Source organism: Chiloscyllium plagiosum, unplaced genomic scaffold (genome assembly GCF_037043375.1).
Source record: "Chiloscyllium plagiosum isolate Xiang-an unplaced genomic scaffold, Cpla_swu_hap1 HiC_scaffold_35, whole genome shotgun sequence".
Classification (NCBI taxonomy): Eukaryota; Metazoa; Chordata; class Chondrichthyes; order Orectolobiformes; family Hemiscylliidae; genus Chiloscyllium; species Chiloscyllium plagiosum.
Window position 1 is genome coordinate 33,319,523 of NW_028270173.1, and position 24,942 is coordinate 33,344,464.

The 24,942-nt window shown below is 47.9% G+C and overlaps 1 protein-coding gene across 1 annotated transcript in view; it reads right to left on the reverse strand.

Moving 5' to 3' along the window:
* Positions 1–8,534, reverse strand: part of LOC122541249 (zinc-binding protein A33-like) — an 82,720-nt gene extending 74,186 nt beyond the window's left edge. The window contains exons 1-2 of the mRNA XM_087978970.1: positions 8,440–8,534; positions 4,407–4,938 (exon numbers count right to left, since the gene is read on the reverse strand). Coding sequence (XP_087835096.1) covers positions 4,407–4,838 — 432 coding nt within the window. The 5' untranslated portion in view covers positions 4,839–4,938; positions 8,440–8,534. The remainder of the gene's footprint in view (positions 1–4,406; positions 4,939–8,439) is intronic.
* Positions 8,535–24,942: the final 16,408 nt, after the last annotated feature.

Here is a 24,942-nt window from a genome sequence, read left to right on the forward strand (position 1 = left end):
CCTGGCTAATCCACCTATCCCTATAACCCTGCATTTCCCATGGCTAATCCACCTACCCGTATAACCCTGCATTTCCCATGGCTAATCCACCTAACCCTATTAACCTGCAATTCCCATGGCTAATCCATCTATCCCTATAATATTGCATTTCCCATGCCAATCCACCTACCCGTATAACCCTGCATTTCCCATGGCTAATCCACCAACACCTTTAACCCTGCATTTCCCATGGCTAATCCACCTACCCCTATAAACCTGCATTTCCCATGGCTAATCCACCTAACCCTATTAACCTGCAATTCCCATGGCTAATCCATCTATCCCTATAATATTGCATTTCCCATGCCAATCCACCTACCCGTATAACCCTGCATTTCCCCTGGCTAATCCACCTACACCTTTAACCCTGCATTTCCCATGGCTAATCCACCTACCCCTATAAACCTGCATTTCCCATGGCTAATCCACCTACCCCTATAAACCTGCATTTCCCATGGCTAATCCACCTAACCCTATTAACCTGCAATTCCCATGGCTAATCCATCTATCCCTATAATATTGCATTTCCCATGCCAATCCACCTACCCGTATAACCCTGCATTTCCCATGGCTAATCCACCTACACCTTTAACCCTGCATTTCCCATGGCTAATCCACCTATCCCTATAACCCTGCATTTCCCATGGCTAATCCACCTACCCCTATAAACCTGCATTTCCCATGGCTAATCCACCTAACCCTATTAACCTGCAATTCCCATGGCTAATCCATCTATCCCTATAATATTGCATTTCCCATGCCAATCCACCTACCCGTATAACCCTGCATTTCCCCTGGCTAATCCACCTATCCCTATAACCCTGCATTTCCCATGGCTAATCCACCTACCCGTATAACCCTGCATTTCCCCTGGCTAATCCACCTACCCCTATAAGACTACATTTCCCATGGCTTAGCCAACCATCACGATAACCCTGTATTTCCCAAGGCTAATCCACCTAACCCTATAACCCTGCATTTCCCCTGGTTAATCCAACTATCCCTATAACCCTGCATTTCCCATGGCCAATCCACCTATTCCTATAACCCTGCATTTCCCATGGCCAATCCACCTATTCCTATAACCCTGCATTTCCCATGGCTAATCCACCAACACTTTTAACCCTGCATTTTCCATGGCTAATCCACCTATTCCCTATAACCCTACATTTCTCTTGGCTAATCCTCCTATCCCTATAACCCTGCATTTCCCATGGCTAATCCACCTACCCTATAAACCGGCATTTTCCATGGCTAATCCACCTAACCCTATTAACCTGCAATTCCCATGGCAAATCCACCTATCTCTATAACCCTGCATTTCCCATGGCTAATCCACCTATCTCTATAACCCTGCATTTCCCATGGCTAATCCACCAATCCATATATCATTGCATTTCCCCTGGCAAATCCATCTACCCCTATAACCCTGCATTTCCCAAGGCTAATCCAACTATGCCAATAACCCTGCATTTTCCATGGCTAATCCACCTACCCATATAACCCTGCATTTCCCCTGGATAATTTCACCTATCCCTATAACCCTGCATTTCCCATGGTTAATCCACCTATCCCTATAACCCTACATTTCCCATGGATAATCCACCTCCCCCTATAACCCTGCATTTCCCATGGCTAATCCATCTATCCCTCTCAGCCTACATTTCCCATGGCTACTCCACCTACCCCTATAACCCTGTATTTCCCATGGCTACTCCACCTACCACTATAGTATTGCGATTTCCATGGCTAATCCACCAATCCCTATAACTCAGCATTACCCATGCCAAATCCGCGTATGGCTATAACACTGCATTTCCCATGGCTAACCCACCTACGCCAATAACCCCGCATTTCCCATGGCTAATCCACCTACCCATATAACCCTACATTTCTCATGGCTAATTCACCTATCTCTATAACCCTGCATTTCCCATGGCTACTCCACCTAACCCTATTAACCTGCAATTCCCATTGCTAATCCACCTACCCCTATAACCCTGCATTTCCCAAGGCTAATCCAACTATGCCAATAACCCTGCACTTCCCATGGCTAATCCACCTATCCCTATAACCCTGCACTTTCCATGGCTAATCCACCTAGCCTTATAACCCTGCATTTCCCAAAGCTAAATAAACTACGCCAATAACCCAGCATTTCCCCTGGCTAATCCACCTATCCCTATAACCCTACATTTCCCATGGATAATCCACCTCCCCCTATAACCCTGCATTTCCCGTGCCTAATCCACCTATCCCTATAACCCTGCATTTCTCATGGCTAATCCATCTATCCCTCTCAGCCTACATTTCCCATGGCTTAGCTAACCATCCCGATAACCCTGTATTTCCCATGGCTACTCCACCTACCCCTATAACCCTGTATTTCCCATGGCTAATCCACCTACCACTATAACCCTGTGATTTCCATGGCTAATCCACCAATCCCTATAACTCTGCATTACCCCTGCCAAATCCGCGTATCCCTATTACCCTGCATTTCCCATGGCTAATCCACCTACCCCTATAACCCTGCATTTCCCATTTCTAATCCACCTCCCCCTATAACCCTGCATTTCCCATAACTAATCCACCTATCCCTATGACACAGCAATTCTCATTGCTAAACCACCTATCCCTATGACCCTGCACTTTCCATGGCTAATCCACCTACGCCTTTAACCCTGCATTTCCCATGGCTAATCCACCTATCCCTATAACCCTGTATTTTCCATGGCTACTCCACCTACCCCTATAACCCTGCGATTCCCATGGCTAATCCACCAATCCCTATAACCCTGTGATTCCCATGGCTAATCCACCAATCCCTATAACCCTGCATTTCCCATTTCTAATCCACCTACCCCTATAACCCTGCATTTCCCATGGCTAATCCACCTATCCCTCTAACCTTGTATTTTCCATGGCTACCCCTATAACCCTGTGATTCCCATGGCTAATCCACCAATCCCTATAACACTGCATTTCCCATGGCTAACCCACCTACGCCAATAACCCCGCATTTCCCATGGATAATCCACCTAACCCTATAACCCTGCATTTCCCATGGCTAATCCACGTATTCCTATAACTCTGCATTTCCCATGGCTAAACCACCTATCCCTATGACCCTGCACATTCTATGGCTAATCCACCTATGCCTTTAACCCCGCATTTCCCATGGCTAAGCCACCTTCCCCCTATAACCCTGCATTTCCCATGGCTACTCCACCTACCATTATAACCCTGCGATTCCCATGGCTAATCCACCAATCCCTATAACCCTGTATTTCCCATTTCTAATCCACCTACCCCTATAATCCTGCATTTCCCATGGCTAATCCACCTATCCCTCTAACCCTGTATTTTCCATGGCTACTCCACCTACCCCTATAACCCTGTGATTCCCAGGCTAATCCACCAATCACTATAACACGGCATTTTCCATGGCTAATCCACCTAGGCCTTTAACCCTGCATATCCCATGGCTAACCCACCTATGCCAATAACCCTGCATTTTCCATGGATAATCCACCTATCCCTATAACCATGCATTTCCCATGGCTAATCCACCTATCCCTATAGTCCCGCATTTCCCATGGCCAATCCACCTACCCCTATGACCCTGCATTTCCCATGTCCAATCCACCTACCCTTATGACCCTGCATTTCCCATGGCCAATCCACCTATCCCTATAACACTGCCTTTCCCATGGCCAACCCACCTATCCCTATAACCCTGCATTTCCCATGGCTAATCCGCCAATCCATATAACCCTGCATTTTCCATGGATAATCCACCTACCCCTATAAACCTGCATTTCCCATGGCTCATCCACCTATCCTTTTAACCCTGCATATCCCATGGATAATCCACCTACCCCTACAACTCTACATTTCCCATGGCTAATCTACCTATTCCTATAATCCATTTAAGCTGTACATTATGAAACAACTTAGCATGGCGTGTATCCCCCTAACCTGCACATCTTTGGACTGCGGGAAGACACCTGAGCACCCATAGGAAAGCTGTGAAAGAACCTGGGGGAATGTGTAAACTCCACCCAGACAGTTGCCCGAAGCTGGAATCGAAACTGGGTCCCTGGCACTATGTGGGTGCCGCCCCAAGCACTGAGCCACCCTGTGCTGTTGTTGGGGGGTCACCCATCTGATTCACTAATATCCATTAGGGAAGCATTCTTCCAATTCTTCCCTGGTGTGGCCTACACATGACTCCAGACCCAGAGGAACATGGATGACTCATAAGCTCCCACTCCCCCTCCCCCAAATCCAACTGAGGACAGGGCCCAATAAATGCAGACCCGGCAAGTGAATCATGCGCATGAGGAGAGGTGCAAGGCTCTTACCTGGCAATACTGCAAGGTCTCGTGGATGGGTACAATTTGGTGCTCTTTATGTTCCCTGGAGACGCCGCACACCACGCAAATGGCCAATTGGTCGTCTTGGCAGTACAGCTTCAGCTTCTCCTCGTGGCGAGGGCAGAGGACGGGGCTGGGCTCTCCGGCAGGCGGGAGAGCAGGCCCGGCGTCCAGCCGCAGTTGCCGCACCCTCTCCACGATGTTGGCCAGCAGCCGGTTGCTCTTGAGCCGCAGTTGGGGGAAGGTCTCCCGGCACTGGGGGCACCGGAAACCGGACTCCAGCTGCCCCCAGGCATTGGCGATGCACACCCGGCAGAAGTTGTGCTCGCACTCCAGCCTGACCGGGTCCTGGTACAGGTTCAGGCAGATCGGGCAGGTCACCTCGCTGGTCAGGCCCTCCGCCAACACCCACGACGACATGGCGTGACCCAGACCGGGGAGCTCCGTCCGCTCCCACCCAACATCCAAGGGAACGTGGCCAATCAGCGACTCTTCACTTTCCACTTGGCAACCCTTTGGACTTAATATTAAGTTTCAATAGTTTTAGGGCCTGAGCAACACCTCCCATGTCCTTACCCGAACCCCCACACACGAGCCCTAATCATCCCGTGGGCTGCAACCATTCAGGGGCTCAGTGGTTAACAATGCTGCCTCACAGTGCCAGGGACCCAGGTTCGATTCCCATGTTGGGCGACTGTCTGTTTGGAGTTTGCACGTTCTCCCTGTGTCTGTGTGGGTTTCCTCCGGGTGCTCTGGTTTCCTCCCACAGTCCAAAGATGTGCAGGTCAGGGTGGATTGGACATGCTAAATTGCCCATAGTGTTAGGTACTTTAGTCAGGGGTAAACGTAGGGGAATGAGTCTGGGTGAGTTACTCTTCGGAGGGTCGGTGTGGACTTGGTGGGCCAAAGGGCCTGTTTCCGTACTGTAGGGAATCTAATTGCCCGTTGACTAACAACCCTCATTAGCACCTATTCATTGCCCCATACTCGACTTCACCCACTCCTTTGTCTGCTCACCTGTTTTCTCTCTCTCTGTTTTGGGTCTATCTCCATCTATCACTTACTCCTTCTCCCCTCCCCATCTTCTGAATAATTACCAACCTTTTCCCAGCCACCATCAGTTCTGAAGATGGGTCATTGGACCCGAGACATTGAATCTGCTTTCTCGCTCCCTCTCTCTCCACAGATGCAGCCAGACATGCTGAGTTTCTCCAGCACTTCTTGTTTTTGTTTTCGACTCTTTCAATCATCAAAGACTTCAGGCTCTCATAGAAACAGAGAAACCAGGAGCAGGGTGGGGCCATTTGACCCTTTGGTGGCCCTTACGCCACCATTCAAGGCCATCACCACCAACTCTGTCACCCGTTCCTGCTTTCTCTCACACTCTCTGAACCCTTTAAGCTTTCTAACCCTTTCTTGAAATTGAACAATATTTTTGTCTTAGCAGCGCTCTGTGATAGTGACATCCACAGGCTCCCCACTCTCTGAGTGAAGATATTGCTCCTTGTCTCAGTCCGAGACGCTTTGCCCCATATCCTTAGACCCATTCCCTCATTCTGGAGCCCCCTATCTTCGGGAACACCGTTCTTCTGTCTCTCATTCTCTTTTTAATCGACCCTTTCTGCTTTAATATTTCTCTCTGTTTCGCATTCTGTTAGTCTCGACCTCCCACTTCCTCTTCCTTCTTCTTCACAGTCACAAAGCCAGTGCCACATTAATCGATGAGCTCTTCACAACATGTTTGAACTGAAGTTATCAAGAAGCCAATTGTTTTGGAGGGGGTTGAAAATATACACTTTGTGTTTCAATCCCAACCCCAATGAAAATTTCCATTGGAGTGTCCAACACAGGCTGAGGGGTAACCTGACAGATTGAAAAATCATGAGGGGCATGGATAGGATAAACAGTCAAGGTCTTTTCCCCCTGGGGTAGGGGAGTCCAGAACTAGAGGGTGTAGGTTTATGGTGAATGGGGAAGGATATAAAAGGCACCTAAAGGATAACATTTTCACCCAGAGGGTGGTGCTTGGATGGAATGAGCTGCCAGAGGAAGTGGTGGAGGCTGGTACATTTACAGCATTTAAAAGGCATCTGGATGGGTATATGAGCAGGAAGGGTTTAGGGAGATATGGGTCAAGTGCTGGTAAATGGGATTAGATTAATTTAGGATATCTGGTCAGCATGGACAAGTTGGTCTGTTTTGGTGCTGTACATCTCTATGACTCTATGATGATGACGTCGTATGGGCCATTTCGCACTTGAAAAATGGGATTAGAAAGCCAAGTGGTAGTTTTTGACTGGCACAGACCCACAGATGGGCCAAAGGACCTTTTCCTGTTCTGTACACCTGTACAACCATGACATATCTATAAAATAATGACTCTCCAAGCAATCTCGTGAGATGGCTGTGGGCTAATTGAATGAAAATTACCTCCCGAATATCACGTACAATAGTCCTTTTTGAGCATGCGGTTGGATCATTTAAATGGTGTTCATCACAGTCCAAGATTAATGTCAATTTTCCCAGTTTCTTAAACTACATGGGTGGCTGGTTATAGAATTGAGAACATAAGTGAATTGAGTTATTATTAAGTTAATAATTCAAAGGCCCACCAGCTGTTCCATTAGACATCTTGGTTTTATGATTCAAAACTGGCGAGGGATGGGGGTCATGGGTACAAAAGGAGTCTATTCAGTCACTTAGTCACCTCAATCACATTTGGTCTATATCGCATCTCCATTTACTTGCTATAGTGTCATAGCATCACAGAGATGTACAGCACAGAAACAGACCTTTCAGTCCGATACATCTATGCTGACCAGATATCCCAACCTAATCCAATCCCATTTGCCAGCACTTGGCCCATATCCCCCTCAGTCCTTCCTATTCATATACCTGCCCAGATGCCTTTTAAATGCTGTAATTGTACCAGCCTCCACCACTTCCTCTGGCAGCTCATTCCATACACATACCATCCTCTGTGTGAAAAGGTTGCCCCTTAGGTCCCTTTTAACTCTTTCCCCTCTCATCCTGAAACTAGGCCCTCTAGTTCTGGACTCCCGGACCCCAGGTACAAGACTGTATCTATTTACCCTATTCATGTCCCTCATGATTTTATAAACATCTATAAGTCACCCCTCAGCCTCCAACTCTCAAGGGCAAACAGCCCCAGCCTGTTCAGCCTCTCCTTATAATTCAAACTTTCCAACCCTGGCAACATCCTTGTAAATCTTTTCTGAACCCTTTCAAGTTTCACAGCATCCTTCTGATAGGAAGGAGACCAGAATTGTATGCAATATTCCAATAGTGGCCTAACCAGCATCCTGTACAGCCGCAACATGACCTCCCAACTCCTGTACTCAATACTCTGACCAATAAAGGAAAGCATACCAAATGCCTTCTTCACTATCCTATCTACCTGCGACTCCACTTTCAAGGAACTCTGAACCTGCACTCTAAGGTCTCTTTGCTCAGTAACACGCCTCAGGACCTTACCATTAAATATATATGATGTGGAGGTCCCGGTGTTGGACTGGGGTGGGCAAAGTTAAAAATCACACAACCCACAACACTCAGCTCCCCTTTCCCTTGCTCTCCCAACATCAACCTTCCTAGTGAAGACCTCAGGATGAAAATGCCATGCCCAAGGAGAGACTTGGAGAGAAAGTTTAAAACAACCAAGTCCATTGAATACTGAGCTTGATTTAAAAGCCTGGATGTCATTGGAGGAACGGTAAAAATGGAGGGGTTTCTAACATTCAGCAGGGTGCTGGAGGGAAAGGCTGAGGTCGCAGGGGAAATGGGACTCTTCAGGGAAGATTGAGTTAGATTGAGAAATGCAAATGTGGGTACAATAGAGTTGAACCATGCTTAAAATAGACTGGTGTGCACACAGAGGGAGTGAAATAGGAAACCAAACAGGCAAAACACAGTAGACACAAATCAATACTGCACTGTTTGACTAGAAATGGCTTGAGATTAAACTTCTACTGAACACACTCATATTGTAAGGATATCTTACCCCTGGTGGAATGACTGCACTCGGTACAGGGATGACTCAGACCAGGAGCTCTGATGAGGTTTAAGGTTCACCGAAGCAACAGTAGCGCTCGATTTCGCCTGTTGACCTCTGAGCTGGCAACTTCTGAAACAAGGGTTTGAATTGACTGAAAGGAGATGTGACTGGTGTAAAAAGATGTAGGGGGAGGGACTCACTGAGCCAGAGAGGGGAAATAAAACCACCATGATTGTACATTGGTGTTAGTTGCAAGGATTGTACCAAAGTGGTTAACTTTAGCCAGAAACCCAGACTTAACAGAAATCAGCCAAAGGGCTTCGGATGCTGGAGATCTGAAGCAAAAAAACACAGAAAGTGCTGGAGAGACTCAGCAACTCTGTCCGGTAGCATCTGTAAAACAGTTAATGTTTCCAGTCTGATATGAGTCTGCTTCAGAACATTCTGAACTAGGGTCGCTGGACTTGAAATGTTAATCTCTGTCTCTCTCTCTCTGCACAGATGCTACCAGGCAGACTTCCTGAGTCTCTCCAGCAATTTCTGTTCCTGTGCGTCACGCAAAGATAACTAATCCCATCCCTCGAAAGATGCCATACAGCGTCACAGTCAGAGATTTTAAGGGTGTCTGCGACGTTTGGTTACAGGTCAGTCCCTGCTCCACACACTTGGAATGAAGACTACATACCGGAACTGTGAGAGTTTTTATCTTGAACTGTTTGTTAAAGACATTTGTGCTAGCATTTCTTCCCAGTGTGGAGATTTGTGAATAAGATGACGCTGATGTCACCATTGATTTCACTGTCAGTGAGGGAGAAACATAATGTTTATAACACTTTCTGTGTTTGTTTGCTTCAGACCTCCAGCATCCGCAGCTCTTTGACTGATTTCTGTTAAGTCTGGGTTTCTGGCTAAAATTAGCCACTTTGATACAATCCTTGCAACTAACACCGATGTACAATCATGGTGGTTTTATTTCGAGTTGGTAAATTTTATGCTCGGAGTTCACTTTAACTGAGTCAGTGCAAGGTTAAACTCAGGTTCAAAGGGTTGTCAATCTGACCCCGGCTGTGCAGCTCAGATTAAGATAACTTCCCTTCATATCATTTTGTAAATTCAAACTGCACACATTGTCCCGACACTAATGGCATGTACTGAGATGGAAAGACTGATATTCGAAACATTAAACTTTTTTTTCCTAATTTATTCCTTGGATCTATAATGCTGCACTATTTATTTCTAATTTTTTTTATTTCCTCAGGATTTGATCTGAATTATCTGCACCTGGATACGATTGTATCTGACACTACATTTAGATTACTTACAGTGTGGAAACAGACCCTTCGGCCCAACAAGTCCACACTGACCCATTCCTCTACATTTACCCCTTCACCTAACACTATAGGCAATTTAGCATGGCCAATTCACCTGACCTGCACATCTTTGAACTGTGGGAGGAAACCGGATCACCCAGAGGAAATGCACGCAGACTTGGGGGGAATATGCAAACTCCACACAGTCAGTCGCCTGAGGCGGGAATTGAACCCAGGTCTCTGTCGCTGTGAGGCAGCAGTGCTAACCACTGTGCCACCGTGCCACCCACAGTGTGATGCAATATCTATAAACGTTTCACTGTCCTCACTCAAGTATGTGTGACAATATTGATTACAAACTCCTGTCTGTTGCCTTCAGAAATCCAGAACCACCTTCCCTTTTAACTGTCATCTCACTGATTCAGTTTGGCTGGAGTTTACAATTCACTCCTGGAGAGGGTGAGGGCTAATCTCCCTGGATTGGAGGAGGTGACCTCAAGGGGTTTTTGAAGATGATGTTTAGGAGAGAGAGAGAGAGAAAAAAACCTTTCCATTTGAAAATACAAATTATCACAAAAGGGAGGTGAAAGGATCTCTGTCTCCTTAAACGCTCCACGGTGATCCTGCCCCTTCCTTAGACAGCACCTTTCCAATCCACAGTCATTCAGAAGGACAACAGCCTCGGCCACATTAGAACACCACCATTTTGCAAGTTCCCCTCTGAGCCACTCACCTCACTTGGAGCCGGATCTCCATTCCCTTCAGTGTGGCTGAATCAAAATCCTGGAATTCCCTCCCTAACGCCACTGTGGGTGTCCCCACTCTCTACAACAGCCCAGGAAGTCAGCTTAGCACTACATAGGGCCACATGGTGGCTCACTGGTCAGCACTGCTGCCCTACCACATCAGGGACCCGGGTTTGATTCCAGACTTGGGTAACTGTCTGCGTGCAGTTTGCACATTCTCCCCGTGTCTGTGTGGGTCTCCTCGGAGTGCTCCAGTTTTCTCCCACAGTCCAAAGATGTGCAGGTCAGGTGAATTGGCCATGCTAAATTGCCCATACTGTTCAGGGATATGTCGGTTATGTGCATTAGTCATGGGAAATGTAGAGTAATCGGGTAGGGGAATGGGTCTGAGTGGGATACTCTTCGGAGGGTCAGTGTGGACATGTTGGGCCGAAGGGCCTGTTTCCACACTTTAGGGATTGTATGATTCTATTCTACATTCCGAAAAACAAGACAGACTACGCGTTAAATTTTGGCGTTGCCAGGGTAAGCTCGTGTTCACAGTTGGATTTTAAAGTAACAAATGGCTTTCTTTTATGATTTCTAACTCCCCTCTCCTCCCACCAGCATTTCTTACCTCCTGCCTGTCAATGTCCTCCTCATCTTCCCTGCTGTCCGTCCATCTCATTCCTCTTCCACACTCATTCCCATCCGCTTGTCCCTCTCCATATCCCTTCCCCCGACACCCCACTGGTAGCCCACCATCACCACCCCCATTTGACGTGGCGGTTGAGATTGTCTGTGTGTTGCTTTGGGTAAAGTAGCCATGTTTGAATTTGAACAGAAGTCAAATGTTTTTGGGAAAGGGAGACTTGCTTCTGTACCTTTCACAACCTGTGGATGACACAGTGCACTTTGCCACCAATGGCCCCACTGTAACAGTGTAGGGCTTACAGCATCCCAAATTAACATAGCAAGCTCCCACAGGCAGCAATGTACAATAGTCAGACATTCCCTTTTGTTTTAACCCAATGATAACCGCAGAGAACACCATGCTCCTTAGAATCCCCACAATGTATATACAGGCCCATTGAGTCTGCACTGACCCTCCAAAGAGCAACCAACTCCCCCTGCCCTGTTGCTATAACCATACACTTCCCACGGCTAACTAGCCTGCGTATTCATGGATATTATGGGATAATTTCCCATGGCCACTCCACCCTAACCTGCACATCTTTGGACTGTGAGAGGAAACCCACGCAGACACGGGGAGAATGTGCAAACTCCACGCAGATAGTTGCCTGAGGCTGGAATCGAACCGGGGTCCCTGGCTCTGCCAGGTAGCAATGCTAACCACTGAGCCATCTTGGTGGAGAAAACACCATATGATCTTTTGCATTCAAATAGTATTGTTACACTCTGCATCAAAAGATGGGCAGCTCTAACAATATAGCCCTCCATCAGCAGTGCACTGTGGGGACCAGCTGAGAATGACAGTGACTCAGCGGTGAGAGTGCTAACCTTGAATACAAAGTTAAAAATCACACAACACCAGGTTATAATCCAACAGGTTTATTTGTAAGCACTAGCTTTCAGAGTGCTGCTCTTTCATCAGGTGGTTGTATACATTCAAGATTGGTTAGACAAGATGTTAATCTGCAGGCGAGTCAAGCTTATGGTCAGGAAAGTGGTGTTAAGGACCTAACCAGCTAAGCTGGGATCTTTTATCAAAGCTGTCAAATGGTCCCCTCCTGATGGTGTTCCTTGTGACTTTTATAACTGAGTCTTGCCAACATGTAGCATTTTTAACGTTAGCTGAAGACATCAACCATTCTATAACCGCTGTGCCTCAAAGGTGACAAATTGACTGATACCCAGTCAGTTTGTTCTGTTTTGTGTGTGTCTGTGTATGTGTGGGTGTGTGTGTGGTGTATGTATGCGTGTGCATGTGTGTATGTGTGAATGTGTCTGTGACTCTTGGTGTGTGAGCGTGTGTGTCTGTGTGTGTCTGTGTGTGTGTCTGTGTGAGTGTGAGTGTGAGAGTGTCTGTGTTGTGTGAGTTTGTTCTTGTGTGAGCGTGTGTCGGTGTGCTTGTGTGAGAATGTGCGCGCATGTCTGTGTGAGTGTGTGTATCTGTGTGAGTGTGGTCTATGTGTATGTATGTATGTATTTGTGGCTCTTGGTGTGTGAATGTGTATCTGTGTGAGTGTGAGTGTGTGTGTGTCTGTGTGCATGAGAGAGTGTGTGTCTATATGAATGTGTTCTGTGTGTGTTTGTCTCTGTGGGTGAGAGAGTGTGTGTCTGTGTGAATGTGGTCTGTGTGTGTGTCTGTGTGTGTATGTGTGAGTATGTGTGTGGGTGTGTGTGTGCGAGTGTGTGTCTGTGTGCGACTGTGTGTCTGTGTCAGTCTGTGTGAGTGCATATGTGTGTGAGTGTATATGTGTGTGTGCCTGTGTGTGTGGGTATGTATGTGTCACTCTATGGGGGTTTTTGCATGCTTTTGTGTGGTGTGTGTGAGTGTGTGCATGCATCTGTGTGAGTGTGTGCATGTTGGTGTGTGTGTCTGTGTGTGTGTATGTGAATGTGTCTGTGTGCGTCTTGTGTGTATGTTTGTGTATGTGTATGTATGTGAGTGTGTCTGTGTGCGTGCGTGTGGGTATGTGTGCATGGCTGTGTGTGTGTGTGGATGTGTCTGTGCGTGTGTGTGTGTGTGTATCTCTGTGTATGGTGTGTGTGTGTGTGTGGGTGTGTCTCTGTGTATGGTGTGTGTGTGTGTGTGTGTGTGGGGGGGGGGTGGGTGTGTCTGTGTGTATGGTGTGTGTGTGTGTGTGGGTGTGTCTTTGATCACCATTTCCTGTTCTGCAGGTGCAGCTTGAATACAGTGTTTGAATAGGGAGTGTGAGGTTATCTTGACTCTTGCCTCAGTCTGCTTCGCGTTAATGGGTTGAGTCAATTCTGCATTTCCATCTGTGAGGGGCCTGTGATCACCTCCCAGTGGATGGGGAAGGTGCACCTTTCCTGATGCTGCCCTGCTGTCGGTTTGACCTCCAGCCCCAACTGCAGTACACATGCCTCCAGTTAACCATTGAATTGTGGAATCCCTACAATGTGGAAGTAGCCCATTAAGTCCATACTGACCAGCATCCCATACCCCTTGTCCTATTCCTGTAACCCTGCATTTCCCCATGACTAACCCACCCAGCCTGCACATCCCTGGACATCATGGGACAATATAGCATGGGCTAATCCACCCTAACCTAGACTGCGGGAAAGAAGCAGAGGAAACCCACTGGGGAGACAGTTTCCATCTTTTGCTTTGGTCACCATCTCTGGCTGGGTCAGTTTCTTCTTGAACACTGCGACCTTTTGTTGGAGACAGAAATAGAAACAGAAGTTTCTGGAAAATCTGAGTGGGTCTGGCAGCATCTGGAGAGAGAAACATCAGGGTGAACGTCTCAGGTCCGGTGACCTTTCCTCAGAACTCCTTCAGACGACCCAACTCGACGCAGTAGGGGAAATTTAAAAAAAAAAAATCAGTTTTTGAAAAGAAAAGCAGTAGTGGTTGGAAATGAAAGCCCTGTTCCAGGCTCCATTTCGAGGACACGTGGGACCGTCATTCACAAGTTTCATCGGTTGAGATATCTGCCCGTCACCGTGCCATCCCACTCCCTCCTCGATGACATCAACTGCCCCTACCTCTGCCTGAGCTCCTCCCACTGCTGAAAACCCTTACCTTTAGACTTGTGCATTGTAAAGGTCTCCTGGACGGCCCTAGCATTGATTGGTCGATTTATTGTCACGTGCACATAAGTACAGTGAAAAGTGTTGTTTCTGAGCAGTGCAGATGTGAGCAAGAACACACAGATCATAAGGTGACAAAAAGACTTAGACAGAGGCACCCAGGTTATGTTGCACAGGGCGTGCGCTAGGCAAGATCAACATTAACCAGATCAGCATGGCCTGGAGAGTCCATTCATCTGTCCAATAACAGCTGGGGAGAAGCTGTTCCTGAACCTGTTGGTGCGAGTGTTCAGCTTTCTGTATCTCCTACTGAAGGAAGAGGTTGTAGGAGATCATTACTGGGGTGCGATGGGTTTTTGCTGATGTTGACGGCCTTTCCGCAGCAGGGAGCTGTGTAAATGGAGTCCATGGATAGAAGGTTGCCTTCTGTGATGGTCTGGGCTGTGCACACCACTTTCTGTAGTTTCTTACCGTCCTGGGCAGAGTGGTTGCCATGCCAGGCCGTTATGCACCTGGACAGTATGCTCTCAATGGTGCATCTATCGAAGTTGGTGAAGGTCCTCCTGGACGTGCTGAATTTCCTGAGCCGCCTGAGGGAGGAGAGGTGCTGTTGTGCCTTCTTGGCCATCGCATCCATGTTGGAAGTCCAGGACAGATTGCCAGTAATCGTCACTCTGAGGAACTTGAGCCTCAGCTCCGTTGATGTAGCTGGGTGTGTGTTCTCTATCCTTTTGTAAAGTCGAGACCATACAACGCTCTGCAGCTCAGGTCCTGTTCGTCCCTCAGCCCCTGCGCTCGCTACCTGCACTGACATGAACTCTGCAATTTTGCAATAAGTTCCTTGCTTGCCAATCCCCTCAATCTCACCCCTACCCACTCCAAAATCTGCATTCTCCTCAACTTTCACAGCCTCTCCCCCAATATTGCCGGCATTCTTTCTGCAGTACCTGACCACGAATGTGGAATCCCGATGATGCAGAAAGAGTCAATTCGGCCCATTGGGTCGGCACCACCCCTCCGAAGAGCGTCCCAAGCAGACAGGGGGCGAAAACACAATCTCATCACAGACGGTCACCCGAGGCTGGGATTGAACCCGGGTCCCTGGCGCTGGGAGGCAGCAGTGCTAACCACTGAGCCACCATAATATCCCTCCAATAAAGTCCCTGCCACCTCTTTCACATGATTTGCTCTGTTATGGTGACCCCATAAAAGCTGACCACGCTTTCAGTTTGTTCTCTCCACCTTGTAAGTTCACATCATTCCAGCCCCTTGTCAAACCTTGCTCACACAAGTGCATAAAGGCAGTCAAGGAGGCATATGGCATGGTTGCCTTCACCGGTCAGGGTGCTGAGTATAAAAACTGGTCAGTCATTTCTCAGTTGTATAGAACTTTAATTCGGCCACGTTCAGAATATCATGTACAGTCCTGGTCATCACACTACCAGAGGATGTGGAAGCTTAGGAGAAGGTACAGAAACAGTTTACTGGGATGCTGCCCAGTTTGGAGGTTATTAGTTATGAGGAGAGATCGGGTAAACTTGATTTGCTTCCCCTTGAACTTCAAACGCCAAGGGGCAACCTGATAAATGTTTACAAAGCTGCGACAAGCATGAACAGAATAGATAGTTAGAGTCTCTCTCCCCCGCTCCCCACCCACCCAGTGGAAATGGCAATTACTGGGGGACATGGAGTCATAGAGTCAGAGAGATGTACAGCACGGAAACAGACCTTTCGGTCCAACCTGTCCATGCCAACCAGATATCCCAACCCAATCTAGTCCCACCTGCCAGCACCCGGCCCATATCCCTCCAAACCCTTCCTACTCATATACCCATCCAAATGCTGCAATTGTACCAGCCTCCACCACATCCTCTGGCAGCTCATTCCATACACGTACCACCCTCTGCGTGAAAAAGTTGCCCCTTAAGTCTCTTTTATACCTTTCCCCTCTCACCCTAAAGCTATGCCCTCTAGTTCTGGACTCCCCGACCCCAGGGAAAAGACTTTGTCTACTTATCCTATCCTTGCCCCTCATAATTTTGTAAACCTCTATAAAGTCACCCCTCAGCCTCCGACGCTCCAGGGAAAACAGCACCAGCCTGTTCAGCCGCTCCCTGTAGCTCAGATCCTCCAACCCTGGCAACATCCTTGTAAATCTTTTCTGAGCTCTTTCAAGTTTCACATCTTTCGGATAGGAAGAAGACCAGAATTGCACGCAATATTCCAACAGTGGCCTAACCAATGTCCTGTACAGCTGCAACATGACCTCCCAACTCCTGTGCATAGGTTTAAGGTAAAAAGGGGTAAATTTTAAAGGAGGTGTGAGAGGCAGGTTTTTAACACAGAAGGTGGTAAGTGCCTGGAATGTGCTGCCAGAAGGGGTGATGGAGGTGGATACAATTGCAATGTTTAAGAGGCACTTGACAACTAACATGAGCAGGTGGGGAATGGACGGATATGGACCGCGTAGAGGCAAAAGATTTTTGGTTTAGAAGGGCATCACGTTTCGGCTCAGTCATATCGGGTCAAAGAGCCTGGACTGTTCTTGAGCGAAATCACCTTGTGAAGTATCTTAGGATGGTTTCCTCATGTCAATGGTGCTGCAAGCCCAATACAGAGCCAACGCCAAAAGTCTCTGACTGACACCTGGTGGCTAAGGTTGGCCCTGCAACACCCCTCCCTTGGAAAGCCCTCTCTGATAATTATGGTCAGGTCAAACCTTGCGCTGCCCTCTCAGCCTTTTCACAATGTCACATATGGGCAGAGTCTGTGAGGGAAGAATAACTCGCATCAATCTAGAGTAGTGTTTTGCTGCTGTTGTCAATTCTGGAAATGATCAGTCGATTTGCCAAGTCCCTTCATCTTCCATTTCTCATCGATCACCCCCCACCCTACCCAACCCCATCCCTCCTCCACCCCCCCACCCTGCCAGCCCCTGTGCTGTCACCAACCTTCTCAGTTTTCGGAAAATAGTAGACCTTTGACACTAGGATGCCACAGAGGAAAATGGATCACGCTGGGCTGGACTTGAATCCGATTTTATGTTTTACCAGTGGAGGCTCACTAAAAATTTTAATTATTTTAGTCAACTGATTGGACAACTGACCTCCATGACAGTTGAGACATGAATCCAGACCTTCTTGCCCAGAGGCAGGTAAAGTACCACCACACCGCAAGGCCCTCTGAGGCCTGTGATGGGTCCAATTCACTCTGGTCCTTGTTCATGACCCCACAATAGAAACTGCTCCCACTGCCCTGAATGAGCGGCCTCACAGTGATATTCACTCGCACTTTCACCCCCTGGTGACCCCTCCACTACTTTCATCTTACCAACCTACAACATATCTCTTCTGAATCAAGTGGGACCTGACCTCTTGTCGCGCACATTCCCCCCCCCCCCCCCCCCCCCGGCTCTGAGGCAGTGACACTATTACTGAGCCATTTTCTATAGCTTAGTCTGCTGCTTGACCAATTCCTAGTCGACTGAGTCACAATCTGTCCCCATTGGGAAGGTCAAAGACTATAGGGCAGTCCACTCTGTATTTGGAAATATCAATTAGTTAGATTTAACATTTGAGCCAAGGATTCACACGGACAAGATTCTATGGATGAAAGCTGAGTTACATTTATACAAGTGCAATCTGAGATATATAATGGAGACTAATCCTCCACAATCCATGCATCTTATCAATTTAACTATAATATCATTCTCTGCCCCTCTGCTTCCCACCCCCTGAGCTAACAGATCCTGATCATTGCTCGGTTCTGTAGTGACAGACACAATATACAGACTGCTCAGCCTAGTCATGAAACTTGAAAGGGTTCAGAAAAGATTTGCAAGAATGCTACCAGGGTTAAAGGGTTTGAGCTGTAGGGAGAGGCTAAATAGGCTGGGGCTGTTTTCTCTGGAGCGTCAGAGGCTGAGGGGTGAGGCTTATAATATAATGAGGGACATGGATAGGTTGAATAGACAAGGTCTTTTCCCCAGAGTTGGGGGAGTCCAAGATTAAAGGGCACATTTTTAAGGTGAGAGGGGAGAGATTTAAACAGGACCTAAGGGGCAACTTTTTCACACAGATGGTGATGCGTGTATGGATTGAGCTGCCAGAGGAAGTGGGGGAGGCTGGTACAATTACAGCATTTGAATGGCATCTGGATGGGTATATGAATAGGAAGGGTTTCGAGGGATATGGGCCAAATGTTGGTAAGTGAGGCTAGATTAATTTAGGATTTCTGATTGGCACGAGCAAGTTGGACCGAAGGGTCTGTTTGCATGCTATACAGCTCTATGACTCTACATGCTTACACTGTGGCCCCTAGTTCTGAACTCCGTGCCTTCAGAAACACCCTTCCGGTATCTCCCCTTCTCCCTTTGATGGACCCGTTCTGCTTCCACTCTCCTCCTACACTTTGCATACACTTGGCCTCTTCATGACTCTATGACTATAAAGCTTTAGCAAAGACCTATAGCTTCTTTCATCAAGGTGTTCTTTCCAGCCAATGGAATAGTTTAGGCATTAAAAAAGCAGACTTTAAGTATTAACATCATACTTAATAATTTTCCAATCTGAACACTTCCTTCCAAGTCCTTTAGCCAGGCCGTCATGACATGGATGTTTTTCAGCACAGCCAACCCTTTTTAAACTCCTTTTACTCCCCATTATCACCACTCCAACTTCTCTATCTGGTGGCTCAGCGGTTAGCACTGCTGCCTCACAGCGCCAGCGACCCGGGTTCGATTCCAGCCTCGGGCTACTCTCTGCATGGAGTTTGCTCATTCTCCCTGTGTCTGCGTGGGTTTCCTCCCACAATCCAAAGGTGTGTGGGTTAGGTGGATTGGCCTTGCTAAATTTCTCTGTAGCGTCCGGGGCTGTGTAGGTTGGGTGGGTTCGCCATGAGGAATTGTGGGTTACAGGGTTAAGTCTGGGTGAGATGTTCTTCGAAGCGTTGGTGTGAACTCGATGGGCTGAATGGCTTGCTTCCTCACTGTGGGGAGTCTATGATTCTTTCTTCCCTTGCTCACTAGCAACCATCCTTTCATCTACCTATGCTTTTTTTCTCTTTCTTCCTCTTTCTCTCTCTGAACTCTGTCACCACCTGTCGGCTCACTCCTTTCCCTCAGCCCCCTGTCTGCAGCTATCCATTCTGAAGAAGAGTGCGGAGCTTGAAAAATCAACTCTGCTCTCTCGCTGTCCACAGATGCTGCCAGTTCTGACTTTCTCCAGTGGTTTCTACTTCTCATGTTTCCGTTTTGAAGTGTGGCCGTTGTTTTAGTGTACGGAAACCTGAAAAACAATCCGCAACACTACACAGACTGCACTGTGGCAATAATCTGACAGTTTGTTTTTATGTGGGAGATGTCGATTAAAGGATACATATTTTTCAGGGCAATGGAGGCCGACTGCCCTACTATTTAAAATGGCGGCAGAGACTTGGTGATCACTAGCCCGTGACCGTCCCAAAGTGGGGGAGGAGCGTCCGGGAAGGCACGGAGCACCTTGAGACTTGCCATTGGGAAAAGTGGAAGCCGGGAGCAAACAGGGAAAGGAGCGTGCTACCACACCCACACCCCCTTCCCATGACCACCTTCTGCCCCCAGTGTAACAGAGCCTGCGGTAGGCCCATTGGTCTGTGCAGCCACCTACAGCCTCCCCCTGAGAGTGGGAGGGAGTCAGCCTTGTCTGTGAGGGACTGCCAACGATGACGATGGTTCAGAACAGCATGTGACATCTTCTTTATCCTCTTGAGAGGAGAGACGGAGCCCTGTTCCGACATCCCATCAGAAAGGTTCAGCCTTGAGAGGGGTTATTAATTCAGTCGTGGGATCTCAGTATCATCGCCGCATTTGATCATCCTGAATAGCCCTTGGGAAAGGCGACCCACCTCCTTGAACTGTGCCTATCCGTCTGGTGTGAATTATCTGCAGTGGTCTGGCACAACTGGTCTGGCGTAGATTGCAAGAAGTTTCACAGACGCCCACCCAGGATCACACGGTACTGAAGAGTCCCTTCAGCCCATCAATTCTGTACTGCCAAAACACACACAATTACCAACACTACTCCCACTTTCCTGCACTAGGCCCACAGCCTTGAATGTTAAACTCCCAGGCACTTTGTTCTGCAAGGGGTTTTTGAAACAAGGTGCTCTCACAATTTTTAAAACGTACTTGATTGAGCACTCAAAATTTTTAAAATTTATTTCAAAAATATATTTTATTCATAAAATTATTTTGATATCTACACAATTGATGATGCCATACATACGTATATACTCCATTTTTTAACATGCAGAGATCGGAATTACTCATTCGTATATACAAGTCTGTACATTGACCATCCAGATATTTAGCTGAGGCGTCAGCGGAGCCTGATTACTGCGCGGGCCCCCTGTTCTTCTTAGGCAGGCAGATGTTACACGGTGGTCTTTCCCCACCGCGCCTTAGTGGCAGCTGCCCCAAGCTTCAGCGCGTCCCTCAACACATATTTCTGGACCTTGGAATGTGCCAGTCTGCAGCACTCAGTCGGGGTCAACTCCTTCAGCTGGAAGATCAGCAGGTTTCGGACCACCCAGAGAGTGTCCTTCACCGAGTTGATGATCCTCCAGGCACAGTTGATGTTCGTCTTGGTGTGCGTCCCGGGGAACAGGCCGTAGAGCATGGAGTCCCGCGTCACGGAGCTGCTTGGGATGAACCTCGGCAAACACCACTGCCACTCAAACTGTCATAACATATGGGCCAGGAAGTAAAATAGACCAGATACGGGTGCTAGGTTTCTGGGGGCATGGTAGCTCAGCACTGCTGCCTCACAGTGCCGGGGCCCAGGTTCGATTCCAGCCTTGGCTGACTGTCTGTGTGGAGTCTGCATATTCTGCCCGTGTCTGTGTGGGTTTCCTCCCTTGGATGTGCACATTAGGTGGATTGGCCATGCTACATACCCCATAGTGTTCAGGGTCATGCAGATGAGGTGTGTTAGCCATACAGTGTGAGCCTGGGTGGGATGCTGGTTGAAGACTCATGATGGGCCGATTGGCCTCTTTCTGCACTGTGGGCTTTCTTCCTTAAAATACTTTAGCGAGGCAGATGGCTTTTTCTCCAGCAAGTGGTACTAATTGTTACGGTCTTCTTTACTGGGAGCTAACTTTCAATTTCTGATTTATCAGTTGAAATTACATTTCACTAACCTCTGTTGGGGATGGAGTGCATGGACTGGGGCCTCTAGAATACTCCTCCAGTGATCCTCCCACTGGGCCACCAGCCAATCTTTGGGAGTGGAACTGTGCGACAATTCCAGTTTATCTGAAAACTCTGTGCCAATATAAACCTATTTCTGATGATTCATGTTGCCTTTAACAAGACTTTGTTGCACATTAACCAGGAAGGAGAGGTGCTTTCAGAGGGTCTTGGGGCAGCTGGCAGTTTGGAATGGGAATGCTTGACAGCGATGTTTCTTCTACTGTTAGCAGGTCCACATACGTCTTCTCTGTTGGATTTCGGAGCAGGGGTAGGACATATGGCCCTTTGAACTTGCATGGCCATTCCATAAGGGTGGCTCAGTGGTTAGCGTAGCTGCCTTGCAGCATCAGGGACCTGGGTTCGGTTCTAGCCTCAGGTCTCTGTGTGGACTTTGCACATTCTCCCCGAGTCTGAGTGGGTTTGCTCCAGTTTCCTCCCAAAGATGTGCTGGTTAGGCGGTTGACCATGGGGAAAAGTCCAGGGGTGTGCAGGTTAGGTCGGTTAGTCATTGGAAATGCAGGGCTCAGGACTAGGGTGGGATGTCCTTCAGAGGGTCAGTATGGACTTGATGGGCTGCATGGCCTGCTTCCACACTGTTGGGCTCCAACATCTGATTGTTGCCTCAAAATGTGCCCTGATATCTTTTGGCACCCTTCTTAGTCAAATGTGTGTCTAGCTCTTCTTTGGAAATATTCAACTATCTGGTCTCCATTGCTCTCTGGGGATGGGGATTCCATGCCTTCAGTGTCTGCTGGAGCAGTTACTAATTTCAATAGATTAAGTTTTGGTTGAGGGATTGTGGGCCAAAGGCAGGTTTGGCCGTGGATCAGTGGACAGACTTGACGGACTGAATGGCCTCCGCCTGTTGCCCTGTTTCTAAACAGGAGACCTCTTACTTTGAAGCCACGTTCCTTTGTTCCCATCTCCTTCCACAGGGCAAATACGCTCTTCAGCATCCGGCCTGGGCTGCCCTGACAGTGTGGGGCAATGAGTCGAAAAGTGTGGGGGCGCTGGAAAAGCACAGCAGGTCAGGCAGCGTCCGAGGAGCAGGAGAATCGGCGTTTTGGGGCATAAGCCCTTCACTAGCTCAGCAGTGGACCAGGTTTTAAGGTGTAGCTTTTGATGGAAGTGAGGCGGGGTAAAATTTCATTCTGGACATCTCATTTTGCTCGATAGTAAATGTCAAGGAGTGGGGTTGGGTGGAGTTCACTGAGAGACCCCTTGAGCTGACCCTGCATCTTGTACGTTTTGGTCACATTGTCTCTCAGAGGCAACCTGTAGTCTTACATGCAGTCACGTAGGCCAGGCCACCAGGTGAGCACACATTCTCTGAAGTGCTCTGCATGCAGTGGTGTCTTTTCTTTAGATTAACAGCCACGCAGAACAAGGTGGGCACGATATTCCTACAGCTGTTCAACCAAATTCAAAATTCCTATAATTGGTTTTCTAATCCCCGTGTGGCTAAGTTTCCTCCCTGTCTCTGCAAACTCCGACAGCCGCGCAAATCATCAAATCCCTGCTTGGGCGTACTTTCCTTTCATTCCTTCAAGGGAATCAGGGTATTGCTGGTTAGGAGAAAGTGAGGATTGCAGATGCTGGAGATCAGAGTTCAAAGGTGCTAGAAAAGCACACGAGGTCAGGCAGCATCGGAGCAGCAGGAGAATCGGCGTTCCGGGTATCAGCTCTGGTTAGGCCAGCATCTATCGCCCATCCCAGAGAACAGCTGAGAGTCAACCACATGTATGGAGTCACATGTACACCAGACCAGGTAAGGATGGCCGTTTCATTCCCTACAGGACATTAGTGAGCCTATCTTTGAATCCCGAAACATCCCGATTTCATCCCCTTACCCATGGTTCCGCTGACTTGCCCCTGGAGTTCACCCTCCCTCCACCTCACTGCCTCTCCCTCTTAAAGACACCTCTTGAAACCTGCCTCCTTGACCAGGGATTTTGCCATCTCCACCAATATCTCAGTATCTTGCATGGTATCAAATGTTCCCTCATGGTGCTCCTGTGATATGTATTGAGGACATTTCCCCATATTAATGCTGTTTCATTAACACAAGTTGTTCATGCTGCTTCCCTTTCCTAGAGATGCTACACTATAACAATGCACGACCAAGCCTGAGCCTATACAATCCTTACATTGTGGAAACAAGCCGTTTGGCCCAACAAGTCCATGCCTACCTTACAAACAGTATCCCACCCAGACCCATTCCCCTACGTTTCCCCCAAATGGTGCACCTAACTGACACATCTCTGAACGCTATGGGGAATTTAGCACAGCAAAATCACCTAACCTGCACATCTTTAGACTGTAGGAGGAAACCCACGCAGGGAGAACATGCAAACTCCACACAGTCAGGCACTCGATGTTGGAATCGAACCCGGGTCCCTAGCATCATGAGGTAGCAGTGCTAACCACTGAGCCACCGTGCTATCCAATAAGTGCCATTGTTGCATTTGCCTTCCTCACTACTGACTCAACTTACAAGGCAATTGCACCGTAAGAGGCCCCCTTGAACCTCTTTATATTTTTTATTTATTTAACCTATTTTTCTGAATCAACCCATTCAGAGATCTTACCACACGCCTTTGGAGCAGGTGGGACTTGAACCCTGGTCCAGGAGGAGGGACGCTACTGCTGCCCCACAAGAGGGCCCTCTAGTGGAGCAGACCCATTACTTCTTGACTTTTTGTCTCTGGAGCGTCGGAGGTTGAAGGGTGACTTTTTGGAAGTTTGTGAAATCATGAAGGGTATAGATAAGGTAAATGGCAGGTGCCTTTCCCCTAGAATGAGGGAGCTTCAAAACAAGGGGGGCATATTGTTAAGGTGAGAGGAGAAAGATTTAATAAAGTCATGAGGGGTAACAATTTTTATACAGAGAGTGGTTCGTGTGTGGAATGAACTTCCAGAGGATGCGTTACATTTATAATGTTCAAAAGCCATTTAGATAATTTCACAAATAGGGAAGGTTTGGAGCGATATGGGTCAGGAACAGGCGGGTGGGGTTATGGGCTGGTTTGGACCGAAGGGTCTGTTTCTAGTGCTTTACAACTCTATGACTGTACGACCCATATGCTGTTTCTATCCATCTGTTCTCCTCCTGTTCACGTGGCTATCAAGATACACCTTAAACGTTGCTAAGCTGCCTGCTTCCACCAGCTCCACTGACAGTACCTTCCAGTCAGCCAGCACCCTCTGTATGAAGCATTTTTCTCGAAACTCTCACCTTGAACTTGTGCCCTCTTATAGTCAACCCCTCGACCTTGGGGGAAAAAAAACTCTGACTATCCAGAGACCAGGGTTCCCAATGCTACCCTGGCCAATTAACTCAAAATGCAGTTTCATAAATGGAAGATGTCTTCCAAAACAGAACACGATTCCAATCCGAAGAATTTTGCAGGTTGTTGAGATCTCAAGCCTCCCGGAGATTCAGCAGCAGTATAGTCAAAGAGACATTGAACAGCAAGACTTCAGACTGGTGTACAGTTAATGA